Genomic DNA, 20,778 nt, shown 5'->3' on the forward strand with positions numbered 1-20,778 from the left:
AACACGGATATCCGGCCGGACTTTCAAAATAAAGTTATGGCCAATAAACATGAAAAGCTGGAACGCAAACTGAGTCAAACAAGCGGTCTGTTAAACGTTGTTTAATCTTGTAATTATCCTTAATGGTGTGTAAAAGTACTGTTATTTAAATAGACCCTGACACAGTACATAGATCTAAAAAAAAACATTAAACCCCAATTTCCTCATTGATAAGGTAACACTTTCACAGATTGAACCGTTCATAATACAGCTTCTAAGACTGATGGTTTTAGTCTGCAGCCTTCTTGCCCTGTAACTGGGAAATATTGAACTACAAAATACAAAGCAGGTGTCTGATCAATGGTTAGCGGTCATTATTAGTTTAACAAAAGCAGATTTTCCATATTCAGAGAGTTTCTACAGATGGTTGTTTCGGGATGGAGCTTTTTTGATGAACTGTTCTAGCTTTAATATTCTAATTCCATCTCAACACACATGATTTATTAAAAAAATGTGGAACCAAAATACATTGTAGCATATTTTTACATGACAAATAACAAAATATATCTGTAAGGGATCTCAAATGCACAACCTTATCATTACAAACGATCCAACGATAACAACCATGTTTCAGAATAATGCTTTTATTATTAAATTACACAATTCCATTTGATAGAAATGAGTGCTTCTTAAAAATCATAGCATCGTTACACGAGTCTTGAACAAGTTAGTAAAACAAAAGATCTAATTCTTGAAGCTCAAGGCCCCGTTCAGACTTGGTGCTGACATCCATCCTCAGTGATCAGATAACAGCGTACAGGTGTAAACACACGTTCAAAGGTTGTCCTCGACAGGGCCGCATTCAAGCAACATTTACTGACCTGACATGACCTCAGTCAACAGTTATCAGCAGGATGTTTTCTCGCTGTCACGGTTGTCATTAAAAAACAAAATCTATAAAGAGCAACTTTAAATCACTCAGGATATCTCATTCAAAGGAAACCTCCCGCTTGCCCTTTTATGTTACGATCTGCAGCAACAGAGAACAAAGCAGCTGTGAGCTCAACACCAAAGCTCCTGATCTGTCCAGTTGGTCTTGGGAGTCGCCTTTTAACGGGCCATGCCCCAAACAAGCTCCGTTTACAGGACAACAGATGAGGGACGTGCAATTTTGTGCAGCGTTGAATCTTGTTGGCAGTTGTGGACATGTCGTCAAAGCTCATATAGTCTCAACAGAAGTGACAAAGGCTGGCTTTGTTTTCAAATCCCCTTGTCAAGAATGTTTACATGCGAATCGGACTTATAAGAGAAAGTATGTGAAAAGATGAGGCATAGCTGCCAGTTAATCGGAAATGAAACGTGCCAAAAGCTTTGCTGAACTGGATTACTGAGACCTTTGTCAACGGGAAAAAAAGATTATATTCATCACGAGAATAGTGATCGGTGTATTACCTGAAGGCTTTGTTGGGGAGCTGACTGTTGAATGTTGTTGCAGAGTAATATGGAAAACAGCTGATGAGTCATGAGAATCTAAGTTGTTCAAAGCTTCAATGGATGTGTGTTTTTAGCAGTATAATGAGCCGAGGCTGAGCTCTGTAAAACTATCATTTTATGCACCTTGACTGAGCTTATGGAAATATCTGTAGATAATTCCACAATTAATGGGACTCAAGTGAATCTCAAACTTGTTAATGTCTGAATAATGATAGGGTTCAGGTCACAGAATGTATCTGTTCCTGTACAGAGACATCTGTGGCTTGTTCGAGTCAGTTGCTTAGCTGACTGGGTGACATAGTCTACGTGTTTACTTACACATAGAACAGGTAACTGAAGTTCGATCACACGTGGTCAGTCAGGACACATAGAAAGGTTTGGTAATGCCAGGTGTCAACACGCAGACTTAAAGCAGTCCACTTGTGATCAGGTCTCCCAGGATGCACATTATCCTGCAGCGATGAGAAGCCAGCGGCGATGAGAGGCCCCCTGCTACGTCACTTCATGTCACCAGTCTGACTTCCAACTGCTGGCTTAGACATACAATCTATGTGCATTCAAGAGGACAGAACACTTCAGTGGAGAGTTGCGCAGTGGTTTGTATGCTACACAATAAGGGAAAAAGAAAAAAAACTACATGGTTGAAAAAAAAAAAAAAACAACAGATTGTGGAGTATAAGGGCCCCTAAGATTAAAACTCAGTAGTTTGATGGGATCTGCTGGATATATCAAGTATGACAGAGTGGAAAACAAATGCAAAACAAGTAATTCAGTGTGATGCCATCATCCCTATCAGATGACAATCTGACAATCCTTATGAGAAAAGCACCTAAGGCTGTGTTCCAATCACTGTCATAAAAAACACAGACTGTAAGGGAAATTATTTTGGCAATCTCAGACGTCCAAAGTTTTGGAAAAAACATTTTGTACCGTAATATTTTGACAGAAACACAGATTGTACAGTACATTGCAGTACTAGTCATGGTATATATGTTTGACAATCAGTGCATATAAGCTATAAGTTCCAGCCTACAAACCTTCAGTTCAATAAAAGGCACATCTTTAAAGTTCAATACATGTCGCAGCTCTTGTAGTTCAAGCTCTCTTCATGTGTCTGATTAAATTATACTGAAGTTCCTTGGAAACTCAAAGCAATATTCAACAGCTGAGCTCCCAGCTCCGCCTGCTGCCCTCCAGACAGGAACTCTGCTGACAGCTCTCTGTATGTGCTGCAGACTCTGCGTTCATGAACATCCCACCTGTGAATGGCGTGTTTCCATCTATGCCTCGCCTCACCATGTAACACTACTAAAGATCTGCGAGGAAGACGCACAGCCACGTGGACTTCCTCTGCTAGTCCCAACTCTGGCAGGCCCTGATCAAGGGATAGGGTGAGAGTGGTGTCTGACAACATGTTGATGGTAACCAACCGCTCTCCCCACAACCAGGAGTCGTCTAGGTGTGGATCGATGGCCGAGCCTCGCTGAGGATGGTAATCCAGGTTGCACTGCTCCACTGGCTGAAAGCCTGCCAGGCTCGGCTCTCGCTGCATCCGGAGTACTAGTTTTTGGCTCAAAGCGGGCAGTCCACTGAAGCCAGCCACACGCACTTTCTTCTTCTTGAAGTTCACCTTTGGGCCAAAGTCCTGTGACCATAGAGGAGAATATGGTTTGTTAAAATAACATTCAACAAATTTGCAGAGCTGAAGAGGAAAATATAGATTTTCACTTGATGTGTTCATCATCACCTGTTTCCTTCGACCAGACTGAGACTGATTCCATGCATCCTGGTCCATTGAGCCAATCAGCTCCTTCTCCTCCTCCTCTGATATAAAGTCCTCCCACAGGAAGACACCAGGAAGCGCGAATGACACGGCCTCTGCATCTTTGCAGACAGCGAGCTTCGACTCAGGACTGAAGAGGAACTGATGCACAATCTTCATACAAAAACAAATGACAAAACAACTATAAAAACTGAGATTGGAGCAGGGGCTTTACTCTAGAAATAAGCATTTCATTTTATTCAAAAGAAGACTTGTTACCCCTGTTGTGTATGTGCTTGATTAAAGTGATGTCATCTACAAGCGTGCATCTTTTGTCATTTGCTTACACCTGCCACATACTGTCTGCCACAACCCAAATTACAACCCTCTGAACTGAGTTAAGAAAGATATATGTTCACAAATGCTTAAAAGCCAACAGAACTTTAGGTAACTTTTGCAGCTAAATGATTCCAAGGGTATTTCAAAACACCTGCAATGAATGTGACAGCTTAATTTGCTTTGTTGAAAATTATTCTGGTGTTTCTCTACTTCTTTTTTTATGATATGCTCGTTATTTGACTTGTATCTATTTTGTGTGTCTCACATAAGGTTACATTTTTTATAAAAGTAGATATTTATACACTAAATGAGGAAATTGCGGTAATGACGAACCACAATTAGCATGATAATACTACTTTTTTCAAAAAGGTGAACGGTACACGACATTAGTAATTTCTGGTATGAAAACCTGTAACAAAAATGTTTAAACAAAAAAAACAAAAAAAAAACACGAGAAAACAAGTGACAGTAGAGCTCAGTAATAACAGTTTGACGAATCAAGCTATGTCCTGTGCGGGCTTCCGTAGCATATCTCGCGCAGGTTAATGATACTTGATCCTGAGATATAAACAAAGCAGAACACAGTTACAGTAAGACAGAAATACCTTTGATTCGCTTGCCTCGACCTGTGCTTTCCTCCTAAAATTTTCACATATGAGACACGTCCGGATGCCTTTACAGCCGCATGAAGCAACATTGTTGTCTGGAGCCATCATTCTACTGCATCTTATTCGTGTGTTGGGAAATGACGTTCCGCTGGAGTACACAACTGTCGCCACCTAATGGAGACAGCAGGAAGGTTCATTCGGCTTTTTTCATAAATGTCGAAGATTAATAATTAAAGAAAATAAAACTATTGAATAGAATGATAAAAAAATTACTCTTGTACAGCGTTCCTTTGTGTAGAAGGACGTTGCTTTATATATATATGTATATATGAAGTTGGGAAGGCCACCCTGGCAGACACAGCTCAGGGTTATACTCTTCCATGTCCAATTAAACCACGCCCACCGGATGCACGAAGAGTTTCCCCGGGAATACTCGGTGTCCACATGTGTATTGAAGTTCGCTGAAGTTGCCGAAGTTTTGGTAAGTAATTTTGGCTATAAATCTTTATTTCTATGAACGATAAATGACCGGAACCTACATTAAATCTCATGGATGGATGCTATTTATATAATGCTACCTTAGCAAAGAAGTAAGGGGGAAAGCAGTCGGTGCTTCCAAACAATTTGGCTAGCCTGTTACTTGTAAAGTAAAAGTTCCTCGAGCTTATAATTTTGTCAACAAATAAATCCTGATGCCCCCTCTTCGTATTTTGTGAATGAAAAGGAGTTTCCAAATGCTAAAACTATAAAAAAAAAAAAACACTCAGTTCTGACTTAAACATGGTAAGGTTGGGCTGTTGTCTCTGTTCATTCTCAAGTGAACCTCTCCTTTGTGATGCCTTGCTGATATATAAACACCGTGAACGTGTGGTGTTTGAACAAATCTTTGGTTCTTATAAGACTTGAGCTGATATGAACTTGTGCATGCTGCAGAGACAAATAAACCAGATGAAACGCTGAAATCTGATTCAAATACAATTGCATTAACTTGGTCTAATGTGCCCAAACTACTACTAGCTAAAAAACAGGAACTTCTTAAAAGCCCCTTTAGCTCTGAAACAGTTACTCTTGAACACTTCACTCTCTCTCTCAGGTATCTTCATATCTGAATTGTTCTTACAGAGAAGCAATGGAGAAAATAACAGAGAAGCTCTTACTGGAGAAAGGCTCTCCAAAAACCAACAAGCTGGAGCAAATAAAGACATTGAAGTAAGCATGTGTTACTGTAGCCGTCCCGTTCTAATTGTATTTACATGTCAGTTAGACCTGTGCCCTTAGAGGGTCTTGATTAAATGTACAACTAAGGATCTGCTTGGAGAGAGACTAAAGACACACTTTAAAAAAGCAAATAAAAAAGACTGAACTGCTAGAAATCCGTTCCATATGTTTTATTATTACATTGCTATTGTGTAAATATGGGATTTGAGACTAGCTTTGATTTTAATTGTACATATATTTAAAAAGATGCAGCGCTCACAGATGAATTACTAAATAATGCCTAATACTAGGTTTTCAGAAACATTGACATGTGGCTGTTTGCTGTTCAGTCTGTCCAAGCTGGGGCTTAAGCTTCAGGACCTGCCTGTCGGGCTCCTGTCCCGCCTGCGGTCCATGGAGAGGTGGGATCTGTCTGGAAACAGACTGCAAGAGTTTCCTGTGACTCTGGAGCTGCCTGCACTTCGTCACTTGGACCTCAGCGACAACCAGATGGAGGATGTTACCACCTTGGAGTCTCTGAGCAGTCTGGAAGAGCTCAAGATGGACGACAACCTCTATATCACTGTAAGAATCTGCCTCTGCCTGTATATGGATCCTAAAAGACCATACTGGCTAATTCTACACTATGTTGTGTAGCGTGCTGGTAGTGCTGCTCCTCAGCTGGAAGTTTCACTCTTTTAAGCCTTTAAGCCAGCTCAGACCTTTGTGTGTGGAGTTTGCATATTCCCAGTGAGTCTGTGTGGGCTTTCTCCACAGCACAGAGACTTTTCAGATCATGGAAATTGGACACTTACCCACCCATACCATGGTGTGAATGGTCGTGTGATGTGTCAGCTCTGTGGTAGAATGTGTTCCTTTTTTTTTTTTTTTTTTTTTCCTTGTCCTGTCCAGCATTATAGCAGCAGAATTGTGATCTGAATACCGTTTATGCTAAACACATTTGCTATGCCAAGGGAAGCTTTATGAATGTAAAGCTCCCCTTGACGCCCATCAACTCCTCATTTTTATTTATTAATTTTGTTACAATATTTAACATGATATGATAATAGTGGCGAACCGGACCGGGGGACAGAGAGAGAGGGAAAGCGAAGACGAGAAAAAAAGAACAGAAACATGAAGAGACAAACATAAAAAACAATGAAAAATCCGACAACCAGCTGCTACACCTGTAAAAACAAAACTGAAGACGATTCACGGCTTTTGTGGGGAATCCAACCTTAGAAGCTCCAAACCTGTAAGCAGACAAGCAGAGAACAAACACACAAACAAAAAAAAACACAAGCAGCAGCAATCTCATATGATACACAGGTGACCTTAAAGGACAAGACCGTTTTTTTGACATTGGGCCCTTGATTTCACATTATAACATGATGTTCTACTCACCCCTGCTTGTTGTTGGTAATTTGGAGCTGTTCCGAAGATATTCGAGAGTCGTCTGGCTGCTCCGGGTTACTGTAATTTTGAATTTTAGCCGAATGAATAAATAGGCAGCAGGTCTGTGGGCTGTCTGTGGTAGTAGCACGACGATGACGTCAGTAACACCCACTTCACGACAAAAAATCAAAATTACAGTAACCCGGATTTTTTTAAGTAAGCGACACACCTCCACGTTATCAGTGTTAGTGTACAGTAATTAATAAATTATAAAAAGCATAGTTTGTGCCTGTATAACGTTGCCCATAGGAAACCGTTTCATGGCCGAATATCTCAAGAGAGCAGCCAGACGCCTCTCGAATATCTTCGGAACAGCTCCAAATTACCAACAACAAGCAGGGGTGAGTAGAACATCATGTTATAATGTGAAATCAAGGGCCCAATGTCAAAAAAACGGTCTTGTCCTTTAAACCACAGGACAGCACAACAACTGCTTAGTGAGCTGCTTAATGAATGTGAGTGCATGAACATGCAATACACGTAGATGGTCCCACATAATAACCATGCTTAAATATCAGTGTATAGTGGCACAACAACCCCCCCCTCTCCCAGCAATCAGAAGCAGGCCGAGAGGGCCCCCAGACCCAGGCCACCAACAGCCCCTAAGGAGCACAGAACCCGGGAAGCCCATCATAGGGACGACCACGCATCCCCCCAGAAGACAGCAGAGGAAGCTCCCAGACAGAGCCCCCACAAGTATCGGGCAGAGCCCCCCCGGCGACCAGAGGCGGCAGCCTACCAGCCCCGCCAGGCCCCCGCCACCCTGACATGGGCTGCGCGCCGGAACCGGCCCCCGCGAGCCCAAGCACCACCAAAACCCCCCGGCAGGGGCCCCGTCCAACACCCGAGAGGCCCAGGCGCCCCAGACAGCCAACCGCAGTGGGCCAGCGCCTGCCCCAGTGCCCCTGGGCAAGCGGCCCGGGAGTCAAGACGTGCCCACAGGTGGGTGAGGCCGCGAGCAGCGGGGAGAAGCAATGCCCCCCACCCCATAAATCATATAAGACAAAAAAAAAAAACACATCCAAAAACACTCGCACAGCACATGCATCCATCCCCCACCTTCACTGGAGTGTGGCGTAGCGGGCACATCCGGGGGCCAGCAGCCCCCCAGCCACCACAGACCCCGAACCAGCAGGACAACTCCTCCTCCTGGCCCCCCAGCCCCAGGCAGCAACCAGGCAACAGGAGGTAGAATGTGTTCCTACCTCCTGCTGAGTTTGAGCCAGGAGGTTTCAGCTTCTGATATTCTGCCAGTCCAGTCGGTAATCTTTTCATTTGAGGCTACGGCTACACGGAAACGAAACAAGATTTTTTTTGAAAACGGGTACGGAAATTATTGCGAACACACAGGAAAGCTGGAAACGATGAAAACGCTGAAAACGATGCAGTACACACGCCACACCTCTATATGCGCTGTAAGCAATGCGCATGCGTGTACGCCCCTACTTCTACCAGCGCGAAGCTCACGTTGTTCCTTCAACAACGCCGCTGTAGTTAGCAGTGTCTGCAGCAGTGCTGCTATCAATGTTGTGGGGTCCATGATGATCGCTGTCTGTCCTTGTTGTGTTGTGTTGTCTTCTTCTTCCGGATTTTGAATGGAAGCCGCTTTTTGTTCTGGTCACTGACGTATGTGTATACGTCACTGGCGTTGGCCATGTGGCTCTGCCGCAGATGTAAACAAATCCGTTCTGGCTGTAACAATGGAAACGAAACAACGCCGTTCTCAGATCTTCCCACTCTGGAACCCGTTCTCCAAAACTATCGTTTTGGGGTACTGGGAACGCCGGCTCCGTGTGGCCGCGACAGCCAAACGATAAGCAAAAGTATTGGTTACAGTGAAAAACATTTCCGTGTAGCCGTTTCCGTGTAGAGGAACCAGCGCAGAATGTGTCCTCAAGCCTTCCTTGATGTGTTCACACTGTACACTTGTGGTGGAATCATCCGGGAATCTTTATGTTTATAGGCATTTGGCCGACGCTTTTATCCAAAGCGACTTACAAATGAGGATATAACATTACAGCTGAGCTAACGCACTTATTTGTTTCCTAAATTGTCTTTGTTTTCTAAATTGTCTTCCCATTTGTCTAGGTACCCAACTTACCGCACTTACTCTAGCACTAGTTATGCTCTTAGCTGTTTGGTTTTGGAAGGAAATGTTCTTATGATTTCTTGTGACTGAAGTTCTTTTGCCTACTGATGTGGAACACACTTATTGTAAGTCGTTTTGGATAAAAGCGTCTGCAAAATGACCGTAATGTAATGTCTAACAATAAGCTACATACTAGTCGGGCTCTGTCAGAGGCGATGGTGTAGAAATGGAGTGCGGGTATAGAGGGAAGTACAGGGTAGGTGCTGGGATAGGAGATGCTCTCTGGTCTTCGAGAGTTTCTCGAAGATTGACAGAGTACAACAGTATGTTCTAGTAGCGCTCGGTAGGTCATTCCACCATCGCGGAACGACACATGAAAAGAGTCTGGATTGTCTTGAGTGTGGTGTAGGCACCCCTAGACGACAATCGAGTCGACCGGTGTGATCGAGTCGTGACGTAAGCCTTTGCGAGAGCATGTAGATGGGAGCTGTTCCATTAAGCACTTTGTGGGCTACCATTAGTGGCTTGGGTTTGATGCTAAGGGTAGCCAGTGGAGCTCAACGAACAGAGGGGTGCATGCATGTTGGCACGAAATATGAACAGTTCCACCGTGTTTTGTTTCATGGCTTTAAATGTGACATTACCTAGCTTTCTGTGCTTATTTTTAAGAAATCAACATGAGACACCTCCTCATTTTGGGTTAGACTTTATTGTTGGTTGTTTTTGTTTCAGGTGAGTGACAATTACAAGCTGATGGTGTTGCTACCCAATCTGAGGGTCTACAACAACAAAGATGTCAGTACAACAGCCAACCACCTGCGCTATGTCTACAGTGACAACCTGAGGACCAGGGTATGAAACTAATATTTAAAGAATTTTTTTTTTTTTTTTTATACACTGCTTGGCCAAGAGCAGTCTCACACTCTAATATTTTATTGGACCACCTTTAGCTTTGACTACAGCACACACTCTCTGTGACATCATTTTGATAAGCTTATGTAGCATTCATTCTCTTGCACAATGTAAACAGGGTTCAGATCTGATGCCAAATGCTTCCTGAACTGTTCTTTCACAATTACAGCCTGATGAATCCTGGCATTATATTCTGCCGATGGCATCAAGGAAGAAAAAAAATCTTTTTGTGTTCAAATCTGGTCATTCAGTATGTTTGGATTTTTTTCCCAAGCATAAACCATCTCATGGCAGATGTGTTAGTATTCCTGAATTAGACTTTATGCCGTGAGTCATCGGGACATTGTGGTGTGTGCGACATTTCTTCCGCAGTGCAGCAGTTTTGTGTATTGTTCACGCTTGTGTCAATAAGTGTTTGTTGTTTTTATTTAAGGTCGTTGCAGTGTGGGAGAAGAGCTTTAGTCTCCCAGATCCCATCACTGCTGAAAAAATGTCCGCCTTGGAGAAGAGCTTTGTGAGCACAGCCCGTCAACAAGTTAAATTTGGCCCCAGTTCAGTCAGTGATTTCACCAAATGGAAGGTAAGATTGGGTTGTTTGAAATATTCTGGCCTGTTGTTGTGTTGCTTTATCCAGTTTTCTTTATTAACTGCTTCTTTGCATCCTTTTGATTTTTAGGTGGAGATTATAGCTAAACAGTATCTGCGCTCACTGACGGAACCAAAGGAAGACACTGACGACAAGGAGTCTGACACTAAAAAGAACTGTGTAAGATTTTTAAAAGATCCACATTGCTAACCAACGTTTCTGGTTAAATATGACCCAATTTTGGGATCAACAGCTTCCTTTATGTTGTTACTGCTTTATATCTGAGAAATTCTCTCATGTGTTTTGATTACTGGACGACACACCTGATCAGCAATAGATTGACACGGATTTTATCCGAGTTTATGTCACGAGTAGTGGCATTGAAGTTTCTCACACATGTATCTGTGTTTTATTCAGGATGTCTCGACACCTTCCAAGAGGAAACGAACTGAACCAGTCGTGGACACCAACATCAACTTGACTCCTCGCAAAAAATTACGCTCGGATCTCCCTGCTTCTCCAGCGAAAGATAGTCCTCGCAAGTCCAGCCTGCGCCTCAAACTTCAGACAGTAACTCACACCAGCATGAGCCCTCGCAAGACAAATAAAACTGCCTCCACTCCCACAAGAGGACAGATTAGGGCAGATACGACCAGGACTCCCAAAGCAAGGCGAACCAAAGAGGATGATGCTCAAGCTGAACTGATGGAGGACGTCAAAGCTACACGGCCTCAGAGAGATGTGTACACGCTACCCATCATCAAGACTTGCAGCAAGGCACAGGTACAGTAAAAGTAGAAAAGCACAATTCGTACACAAGGCAATTCAAAGTGCTTTACAGCTACATAAAATCAAGAAGGCAATAAAATCATTCCAAAAAAAACATAAAAAATAATCATTCATTCATTCATTAAAAAGCAAAGAGTGCAGATAAAATACTTTCAGGTGTCATATGCACAGCTAAATAGAACTGTTTTCAGCCTGGATTTAAACATTGTCAGAGTTGAGGCGGTCTCACATCTTCTGGAAGATTTTAGGGGCATAAAACTGAAACGCAGCCTCACCTTGTTTAGTCCTGACTCTGGGCCCCAGCAGGAGACCCCTCCTTGAGGTTCTCAGAGCCCGAGTTGGTTCATATGGCTCTAACATGTCAGAGATGTACTTTGGCGCTTGACCATGAAGAGACTTGTACACGAGCAGAGCTGTTTTAAAGTCTATTCTCTGAGCGACAGGAAGCCAGCGCAGAGACCTGAGCACTGGACTAATATGGTCGTATTTCCTTAAACACTATTTCCTTCCTTAAACACTATTCCTTTGATTCTGGCAATGTTTTTTGGATGTAAAAAGCTGCTGATGTTACTGATTTAATGTGGCTGTTAAAGTTCAGGTCTGAGTCCAATATTACCCCAAGATTTCTAACTTGATAGTTAGGTTTTAGAGAGAGAGTCTCGAGGTGACATGTTCCTATGTAGTAATTCCCACATGCCAAACCTCAAGAGGGGTCTCGGCCCCACAGTAGTGCGTGCTGACACACATAGAGCCGCCATCGCAGAATCAGCTGAGTGTCGACAGCGTCACTGGTCAGAGCAACATGCTCCGTGACACCAGCCTGTCCTTGCACACGCAGCGGGTTTCACCTCTGTTTCCACCTCCCTCGCTGAACTGGAGGCATATAGGCAGCTAATCAACTTCACACACTATGAAAATACCCCAAAAAAAAGCCCATCAGTTTGGGCTTGAAAGTCAAATGTGAAAAAAAACAAATGATGCTGTGACACAACTTACAGTCAACCGATTTTACATTTTATTGTGGATATTAAACTTCAGGGGACTGAGATGGCAAGACAGAAATAAAACACTATGAACACTGGAGCCAGTCATAAATATTCAACATTATAAGTCCCATCTGGAAGGGTGCAGACAATCCTAAAAATGCTAGTTTTAGAATAAAATGTCTCCTAAAAACTCTGTGTAGCCGATAGTAGCTATGGTGGACATGGAGGAGGCCGAGGAAAGGATCCCCTTAAGCCTCGTTTCCACTATGCAGTCCAGTACGGGTCGGTTCGGAAAGGTTCGCTTATATAAGTGTTTCCATTACCACGAAAGCGTACCAGTCCCATGGTACCCGTTACCATTTTTTGTAACCCTTCTACTTGGGGTACCTAGCACACAGGACTGGTTCCGGTCTCTGCTTCGGCACGCACTCCGCCCACCCCTGAGGGTCCCCTTTGTACAGTGGGAATGCAAGCTTACCCCAAAGCGACCCGACCTGTACCGGACTGCATAGTGGAAACAAGCATTTATTAAAGACCCTGACTCCTGGAAAAGGATCCCGTGATTTTTAAATGCAGCTTTAGAAAAAGGGACTCTGGAATGCAGACTGTGGACAACTCTACCAAACAAGAAGCCAAAGAAGTGAATTTATAAAAAATGAAAATATATGTTTTTGGAAAGATGCGCCATCAATAAGTCTTTGAATTAGTCTAATATTAGTATCATTCCTGCCTGTGCTTGGTGTCCACCTCTACTTTGAGAAATTGCATGACTACCAGGCTGAATTAAGATTGTGAACCTGTAAGCATTCTACTTCTAATGTTCGGCTTGTTAACGTGCTAAATTTTGCATTTAGGTAATAGCTGCTGCTGCTCTTTTCTTATGAATGGCAGTATCTCTCGGCAATGTCGGGTTCTCATCGCTCTGCTGTATTTCCTTCCAGCAGCCGGTGGGTCTGCAGCCGCTTCATGTGCTCCAGTGCCACAGTAAGCAGGACAGCTCGGACGACTTCTCCACACAGCTGTGGGCCTGTGCCTTCCAGCCGCTGCCAGATGCCTCTGGTACCGACAAGCCCTTCCTTTAAGAAAAACAAAAAACATTCCCATCATATTAATCAGTGTCAAACAATATTTACATTTTTTTTTTTTTTTTTTTTTAAATAAAGGTCCCGACTGTAAACGGATACTAAAAGCTTTCTCCATAGTTATGTTTAAAATGTGTCCTGTTTCCCGTATGAGCAGGTTGTGGTGGAGGCAGCCGCTTGGTCGCTACCTGTGGAGGAGACTCTCTGTGTGTGATTGACTGTGAAACAGGGATGGTGATGAAAAAATACAAAGTTTCTGGAGAGGTTTGTTCCCTTTTATTCTGCTTATTCCACAATTTCAGAAAAAGAGTAAATTGTCTCTTAAGATTTTTGTATGTAATATGACTAATGACCATTTCTTTTGTTCAGAAGGCTGATTTGTAAATAATAATTCTGAGTATTTGTCCATTTTTCTCTACAACAGGAGTTCTTCTCACTGGCCTGGTCCACAGTGTTGATGTCCAGAGGAGGCAAAGCTGCGGCGCAGCTCTGCAGCGTTCTCGCAGCCGGCGGGAAGAGGGGCCTCGTCAAACTGATCCATCCCAGAAACAACGTGGCCTACGGCGAGTTCAGAGCCAGCCGAAAGGCGCTGTCTGTCCTCCGTTTCAACCACCAACAGGGAAACTTCCTCTTCAGTGAGTTTTAACTGGCACGAGCTCTTATTAACTGCTAAAATCTAAGGAAATAAGGAGCAAAGTCCCAACCTGTTTGACATTCAGACAGGTTGTAAATAAAGTTACAGTTTAAAGTTATTAAGGACAGAGAAGAAGCGATTATTCACATTGTCAGTTGTAAACATCCACCACAGTTTACACATTTATTTTGTGTTCATCTTTGACTTGATACAATGAAGTTGTGCAAGTTTCCTGAAAAAAAAAAAAGTCTAACTTGAGCCAACAGGCGTGCATTTGCTTGATGTTTTTCATGATATGTTAATAATGATCCACTTTGTTTCTTTTCATCTTCTTCCAACTGTAAAAATTAAAAATCGATTCATTTTTACCATTTGTCCACATTGTGCTACACAATCCAATATGTAATAGCCAAACAACATGTAAAAAAAAAAAGTCAGTATTATATGGGCCATCAGCTGTCCTGGTTTCTAAAGATGGGTCAGCCTCGGTCAGCTTAAAATGAGCCTTTCTCCACGCTTCGTTAGATGTGTGGCACCCAAACATTCCTTTATCCCTCACTGCTCCTCTAACTGCCCCATGTTTGACACCCAATGCTTTCTGATGACTGCATCCTCGCCTGTTGAGGACTCGATGGCTCTCCAACAGCAGGGATGGTGTTCTAAATGACTTTTCTTGACTTCAGCGTTTGGTCTGTTACAGCGGGATCGTATGATAACAAGATCGGGATGTGGGATATCGGTGGAGTGGACAGCCAGTACAACTTCAAAGTTGTGTGAGTATTTCTGTCTGGATCCTTCACTTTCATTCCAAGCTGCAAATCATCTCCTCAGGAATTTGAGTATTGCATTACTGGTGTGTTGGGTTCTTCCCTCTTCCTTCACTAAGGTCTTAATAAAGTAGGAAAAAAATCTTTTGTGACTTCAGACAATTCTGTTGTTAACCACCCAGTCAGACTTTAATAAAACAACCATCAGGTAAATAAAATTAGGGTTACCCTGTGTCTGATGAAGACTCTGATTGTCAGATCTCAGATGAGCACAAACGTGGTTGCAGGGCTGCTGCATTTCACACTCGCACTTCACAACACAAGTCCAGTTTTTCCCCTTGTTCCTCTGCAGTAAACGACCCCAGTTCTGGCATCCAGGGTCACTGCCTCTGCCACTGTTCTGCCTCGCTCATTTAGTGATGAAGGCAGAACAGTTAGCTGGGTAGTCTGAGGCTGATGCAGCATAGTAGGTCTATTTATAGCGTTCAACTGTTAGGGGTGGTGTCGCTTTTGCTCGCCTCGTTCTCAATTCTACTTTATTGTGAATTTGTGAATTTTATCTATTTTAAGACCGGCCCTGAAGACCACTAGGTTTACAGCCCACCTCCACAATTTGTTAAAGTACAGTTTTCTAATTTTTTAACATGTTTTAAGATGTTTAATCTTCAGACATGCTTCACTCAGACTTTAAGTTGAGCTTCTGCTGACACAGGGCCAGTAGAAAAGGACCATTTTAGATCGACATTTAACCCTCCAAAGATCAAAATCACGTTGGCTCACTAAATGTTGGCTGCACCAGTTGGTATTTTGTGTCTCAGAATGTCACAGCTTCCAGTCCTGTGGTCGGCAGACTAAATAAGCTTAATCCTGGGTTATTTCCTATACTTTTGTGAATCAATTATGACGGCAGTACTCCGCTTTTTGTCCCATTCAGTCAGCTGCTGGCGTTGGAGATCAGCGCCACTCCTCTGCACATCTGTCTGCCCCCGTCATCTCCCAGCATGCACCTTCTGACTGCCTGTGAGGACGGCCTGTACTGCTACAACACACAACTAGGGACAAACAACATGACAAAGAGGTAAAAGCCTCATTTCTTTAGATTCTACTTCCAAGTAGCTGCACTTTCTTGTAATCCAAAGCGGCCTTTATTACTAGTTCTCCAGACTTTGTTTATTGGCTGTTTTTTTTTGTTTTTTTTCTTCACTCTTTTTCTGTCCAGTCCTTGTCTAAGAGTGTTCAGGCTGTTTAAGAATAACGGTTTTCATAGCAAATATAGACTTTCAAACTTGTTAGAATTGTACAAACTCTGTTATTGTACAACCATTTGTTTGCACATGTTTTCCATGTGGACCAGCCAGAAGCCATTCCGCTGTCATTTCTCTCAGTAGGTCAAAGGAAATGGAGATAACTTTCCCAATTTATAAGAACGAGGACGACGAGCATGACTTCCACACCATTGACGGCTTGAGTTTTCTTACTGACGACATAGTGGGTATGTGAGGCTCCAATCCACTGTAACACTGCAGTTATTCACAGTGCTCACAAGCGTCCCCACTCAGTTGGAAACATTGAGTCACACTGGATATAATTAGGGCCTCTTGCCATTCCTTAGGTTGTCATTGTCAGTCAGTCCACCAGTTTGGGCAGAATGAATGTGAAGTAGTAGGAGGTCACATGATGACGCAGCTTTAAAGTTTCATGCTTGTTATGTCAGTAATGCCAGTAATGTTCATTTATCAGTGTATGTGACTATATTTTGGGTTTTTTTGGGGTTAACTTGCTTAGATTATACTATTCTTGAAACTTTGGGTGTAAAAGGTCAGAATCAGCACATTTCACTTCATACTTTAAGTTTCAAATGGAGAATAAATCCAACTCATTTTGCTCCTTTTATTCTTTCATGTCATTTCCCTCTCCCTCCTGCGCCTGTGGGTCATCATGGTAGCTTCTAAGAGCTACATGCACGGTTCCATCTACTTATGGAGCTGGAGCAGGACCAAGGCTCTGCAGCCTGGCAAGAAGAGCAGGGCGGTGTGTGCCGTGGTCCTGGCTGAGCTGCAGTGGGCCAACACGGACATTCCTTACCTGGCTCTCAACACCTGTCCCGGTAAGTCTCTCCCCACTTTTAAATCATTTTAGGCATCTGGGAAAGCATTTTTTGTCTGGTGATCTACACTCCTGTTCTGATCTATAACCTGCTATGACCATATTACAACGTTTTCACACATACGTTAGCACAAAACCCTGAAAGTCTGACATTTACAGGCGAAAACCTTCTGTATGGACAAATGAAAGCACAAGCACACAGACTGTGGTTGAGCAGCTGTAATGTTGTATGTAAATCTCTCACAGTTTTAGTTTCTGCGGTTCACAATTGAATCAAACGTGTAATGACAGGAAACAGCAGGATGGTAAACATTTCTGTCCCAACTTTTTGAGTGTGGTCAGGGAAGACGATGAAAATCACTTATCAGAACTTGTCTGTTAAATCTGCAAATTAAATCGTTTAGTCCATGATAAGAAAGCTCAACATTTCACGTATAGTTTGTCCAGGTTCCAGTTCTTCAGAAGCTTGTCCTGAAGCTACTCGGTGGTCGTATGTTTGGGACCTGGCGTTGACGGTTCTTTCTTTGCCCTGTGTGTATCCTCTTTAGGACGAGCCTACGTGGTGTGTGGTGACGACAAAGGCCAGTTGTGGACATACCACGTCACCGACCTCGTGATAAACGGCTTTCAGACTGGAAAACCCATCCGGCCCACTGAGGTGTCCGCCTTTTTCTAAATGTTTTTGTGCTGCAACTTGACATTTCTGCCTCCATAAAATGTCGCAGCAGGACCTTGCTGAGGATAAACATTCTTTTGAGTTGCATGATTTTCCTGCGCTTTACTGTAACATTACACTCATCAAGTTAACTGCAGAGATCTGGGAACATGTCGGCTTTACAGAAAAGCTAGATGGTGGAGGCGGTTCACTGTGTAACCAGTCGGGCTGTAAACAAACCTCCAGATCAGCCAAACAGTTTACCATCCGTTCCAAACATTTGCTACAGTTTCATACCGCTGGGCTTGGTTTAGCTGTGTTTGTGTACATGTTTCCTGGGCAACTAAAGATGAGTAGCAACATATTCAATTCAATTCAGTTTTATTTATATAGCGCCAAATTACAACAAATGTCATCTCAAGGCACTTAAATAATCAAATTCATAGTCAAATTCAAGTCAATTGGAGTTCAATTCATTGTAATCATAATTCATTTCAAAATAATCCAACATATTGGATGTGCTCACTCTTAGTTTTACCTCCATATAGTCTGAAAAGGAAAACCCGATCCCCTGCCCTGCTGCAACACTCCTGGATCACATCAGTAATGTAATCGATTTACCCACCAATGATTATAAAATCATGGTGGAAATTTGTGTTCTCTACAAACAGCTGATAGTTGATGCATCTGATTTATCTCTCACCATATTGTCCCGTCCGCTAACATTGCATGGGGTTCCGCTTTTTCCCTTAAGAATAAAAAACAAAACGTTCTGCTGTTCTTTGGCAGGTGTTGGAGTGGCCGTCTCCGACGAGGAGCAGCCTCGGCCAGATGGAGGGCCCCTCCATCAACAGTGTAGCAATGGACCCCGAGCTGCACTACCTCGTCGCCCTCAGCGACAAGAATATGGTGATAGTATGGAAGAGAGAGGAGTCCTCCTGAGCATCACCAGCTGTGTGATCTCAAGAGTGGACATCGTAAAGAACTGTGTTTTGCTTTTTGGAAACAAAACCACCAGTTAATCTTGTCATACGGGAGTTGAGAGCACAACATTTTGGTCTTTACTCTGGTTGAAGATCAAAGTAAGTATTGCGACTGTGATGGAATTCCCATGTCTGAGCACACATCCGTGCAGGATGTTCTCTGGTAACGTCAGAATGCAGCGATCCTGTTCAGGATCTGGTTCTTTTATCTCTCTCTCTGTGAGAGGACGTCCAAGATCACTGACCAAGACAACAATGGTAATCTTTTCCAATTTTTTTTTAAAGATTTTAATCTTTTACACTGAAGTGTAATATGTGGAGTTTGGTATAAAACTCTGATTTACATCATTTAATACTTGAATACATTGCTGATCTTAATAATGGTGGAATAGAAAGGAGAAGGGCGCAGTTAACTGCTGCTGTAGTTGGACCACTTCTTCTTTGTGGTATTGTATTTCTGATTGATACACAATGCTGTACAGGCTTACAGATGCAGAAATGCCTCGCACATATTTTATGGGAGTCCTCGACAGCTTCGTGGCTTCAGCTCTGCTTCTCAGTATTAAATAAACCACTCAACTGAAGTAAAAAGCTGTTGACTCTTGTTACAATGGCATCAAAACAGCCCTTTCATATTGCCATTCTCTTCAGTCGTGCACCTTTTTGGGAATGAGGTTACAGAGCTACTGTAACTGTCCATCCAAAGCAAACAAATCATTCACTGGTGTTAAAAGAACCCAGTGAACTGGATGAGAAGCCTATGTGTGCAGGATGTGTGACAGGCAGCCAACTTTCCGTCATAAAATGGAAGGAACGAGTTTGAGCATACTTCAACTGCCACGAAGACGGTTAAATTCAACAGATCAGCTGAATAAAACATTCAGTTCTGAGTTTTGAGCTTTGGTGTTCTTTAAAGGCTTGGATGCGTACGTTTTATTGCTAAGTCGTCATGTTCTGACACCATGTAAGAATGCAGACGGTGCAGTATCTGCTCCTTTGTAAGGAGCTGGGAGACAAACTGAAGATGCAGCTGTGTAATTAAAGTGATCTGAACAGAAAACATGTCATTTACTTCCTACGGCGGTGGAACGCCGTACTGTTCACCATCTTGTTTGTATAACTTGAAGCTTTACATGAACTAACGTGTAACTCAAAGGACATTTTTAACTTTTTTGGGGGGGAAGTTTCGTGTGTTTGATGTATGAATAAATACGTTTGTAGAAAAATCTTCCCCCCCCCCATTTTTTATATTCATTACTCAGAGAGAACTCAACCAAACTAAATCTATTACATTTCGTAGCTAATTGTTCTGAAAGCACCTTGCTACTCATCTGTCATGGATACCTTTCTCTGAAGCTCTTCTGAATAATTTAAGATCGGAGCGCTACTATCAAGACATTTATTTGTAATGCTAAGAAGTGACGGCTAGCGTTTATGCAATATACCAACAGTCGAACACTTGCTAAGTTTCCCCTGCTCTACTCGAAATAAAACGTATGTAGGTTGAAGGAAGCTAAATATAAAGCCTTCAGGTCAATATCCAGTTTTAGATCAGATACTGCACAAGCCAAACATAGCTGATAAGTGAAAACCGTTAAAGCTGTACCTAACAGCAGATCATCTCTGACATTAAAGATATTTAAGACATTAAATATCCATATGTTTACTCTATTGAATCCTCGAAAGTTTTTATTTTCAGATGTAAGTGGCATAATCCTCTCAAACACAATTGTAACTGACAAACACAGACTGAGTTAAAAATGATTTTGCAATCTGATTATGTAATCCTGCTCACATGCAATCTATTACTAAATAATCCTGAAAAATTTTTTTTTTTTTTTTTTTTTAAATGTCCGCTTGAGCCAGAAGTCAGCTATTCCATGTCTCCACCAACTCCTGAGGACTGTGCTACAAGAGCTGAGTGAAGCTGACACCCCACCCACGTGAAAAATTCAAGCAAATAGATTGATCGGTTAGTGCTCCGTTTGTGCCGTTAAAATTTTCGTTTGTGCTACTTTGGTTTCTGAGATATTAAAGATTATTTTTTAGGTCATCCAAAGGTCACCATCCCCCCCCATATTACTCCAAAACAAACCAGAGTGGTCTACTTTTTTAGTGCTGGTTTGTGCCGTTAAAACTGGCGTTTGTGCTGCTTTCGTCTCCGAGTTATGTTTTACTTTCAGTTGATCACATGATTTCACTATATTGATCAGGAGGCAACGAATTTCATCTGCTGCAGTTATACCAACCAACAACGTTATGCTTAGTTGTTTTTCGGTTGTTTTCAGAACTTAAGGTGTAAGGCCAGCCTAGTGTGACATTTTTCATTAATTTCTTATAATGCATGAATTGCTC

At 42.5% G+C, this 20,778-nt stretch overlaps 2 protein-coding genes across 4 annotated transcripts; one reads left to right on the top strand and one right to left on the bottom strand.

The window, feature by feature from the left end:
• Positions 1-659: 659 nt before the first annotated feature.
• Positions 660-4,309, bottom strand: alkbh4 (alkB homolog 4, lysine demthylase). The gene is made up of 3 exons (XM_075486864.1): positions 4,180-4,309; positions 3,221-3,409; positions 660-3,118 (listed from the first exon to the last, which is right to left on the bottom strand). Exons 1-3 carry the CDS (start codon positions 4,288-4,290, stop codon positions 2,597-2,599), a joined length of 822 nt encoding a protein of 273 aa, XP_075342979.1. The 5' UTR covers positions 4,291-4,309; the 3' UTR covers positions 660-2,596.
• Positions 4,310-4,591: 282 nt separating this feature from the next.
• On the top strand, positions 4,592-19,691 carry lrwd1 (leucine-rich repeats and WD repeat domain containing 1). 3 transcript variants are annotated; one of them, XM_075486850.1, is made up of 16 exons: positions 4,592-4,663; positions 5,305-5,391; positions 5,730-5,964; positions 9,656-9,775; positions 10,269-10,415; positions 10,512-10,601; positions 10,839-11,204; positions 13,138-13,255; positions 13,436-13,542; positions 13,703-13,913; positions 14,613-14,685; positions 15,614-15,757; positions 16,065-16,171; positions 16,625-16,786; positions 17,334-17,443; positions 18,230-19,691. In XM_075486850.1, exons 2-16 carry the CDS (start codon positions 5,312-5,314, stop codon positions 18,380-18,382), a joined length of 2,223 nt encoding a protein of 740 aa, XP_075342965.1. In that variant the 5' UTR covers positions 4,592-4,663; positions 5,305-5,311; the 3' UTR covers positions 18,383-19,691. The 3 variants fall into 3 exon arrangements, with proteins under 3 accessions (XP_075342965.1, XP_075342967.1, XP_075342966.1); XM_075486852.1 differs by having other exon boundaries at positions 16,068-16,171; XM_075486851.1 differs by having other exon boundaries at positions 13,141-13,255.
• Positions 19,692-20,778: the final 1,087 nt, after the last annotated feature.

The sequence above is a fragment of the Odontesthes bonariensis genome, chromosome 16 (genome assembly GCF_027942865.1).
Source record: "Odontesthes bonariensis isolate fOdoBon6 chromosome 16, fOdoBon6.hap1, whole genome shotgun sequence".
NCBI lineage: Eukaryota > Metazoa > Chordata > Actinopteri > Atheriniformes > Atherinopsidae > Odontesthes > Odontesthes bonariensis.

Bases quoted from the DNA above. Each gene is read 5' to 3' on its own strand.
- alkbh4 (XM_075486864.1), bottom strand. From the start codon at position 4,290: ATGATGGCTCCAGACAACAATGTTGCTTCATGCGGCTGTAAAGGCATC. The intron at 3,410-4,179 runs GTATTTCTGTCT...TTTTGTATGAAG, and splicing joins TCGAGGCAAGCGAATCAAAG to ATTGTGCATCAGTTCCTCTT. The intron at 3,119-3,220 runs GTGATGATGAAC...CTATGGTCACAG, and splicing joins AGTCTGGTCGAAGGAAACAG to GACTTTGGCCCAAAGGTGAA.
- lrwd1 (XM_075486850.1), top strand. From the start codon at position 5,312: ATGGAGAAAATAACAGAGAAGCTCTTACTGGAGAAAGGCTCTCCAAAA. The intron at 5,965-9,655 runs GTAAGAATCTGC...TTTTTGTTTCAG, and splicing joins ACGACAACCTCTATATCACT to GTGAGTGACAATTACAAGCT. The intron at 14,686-15,613 runs GTGAGTATTTCT...TGTCCCATTCAG, and splicing joins CAGTACAACTTCAAAGTTGT to TCAGCTGCTGGCGTTGGAGA.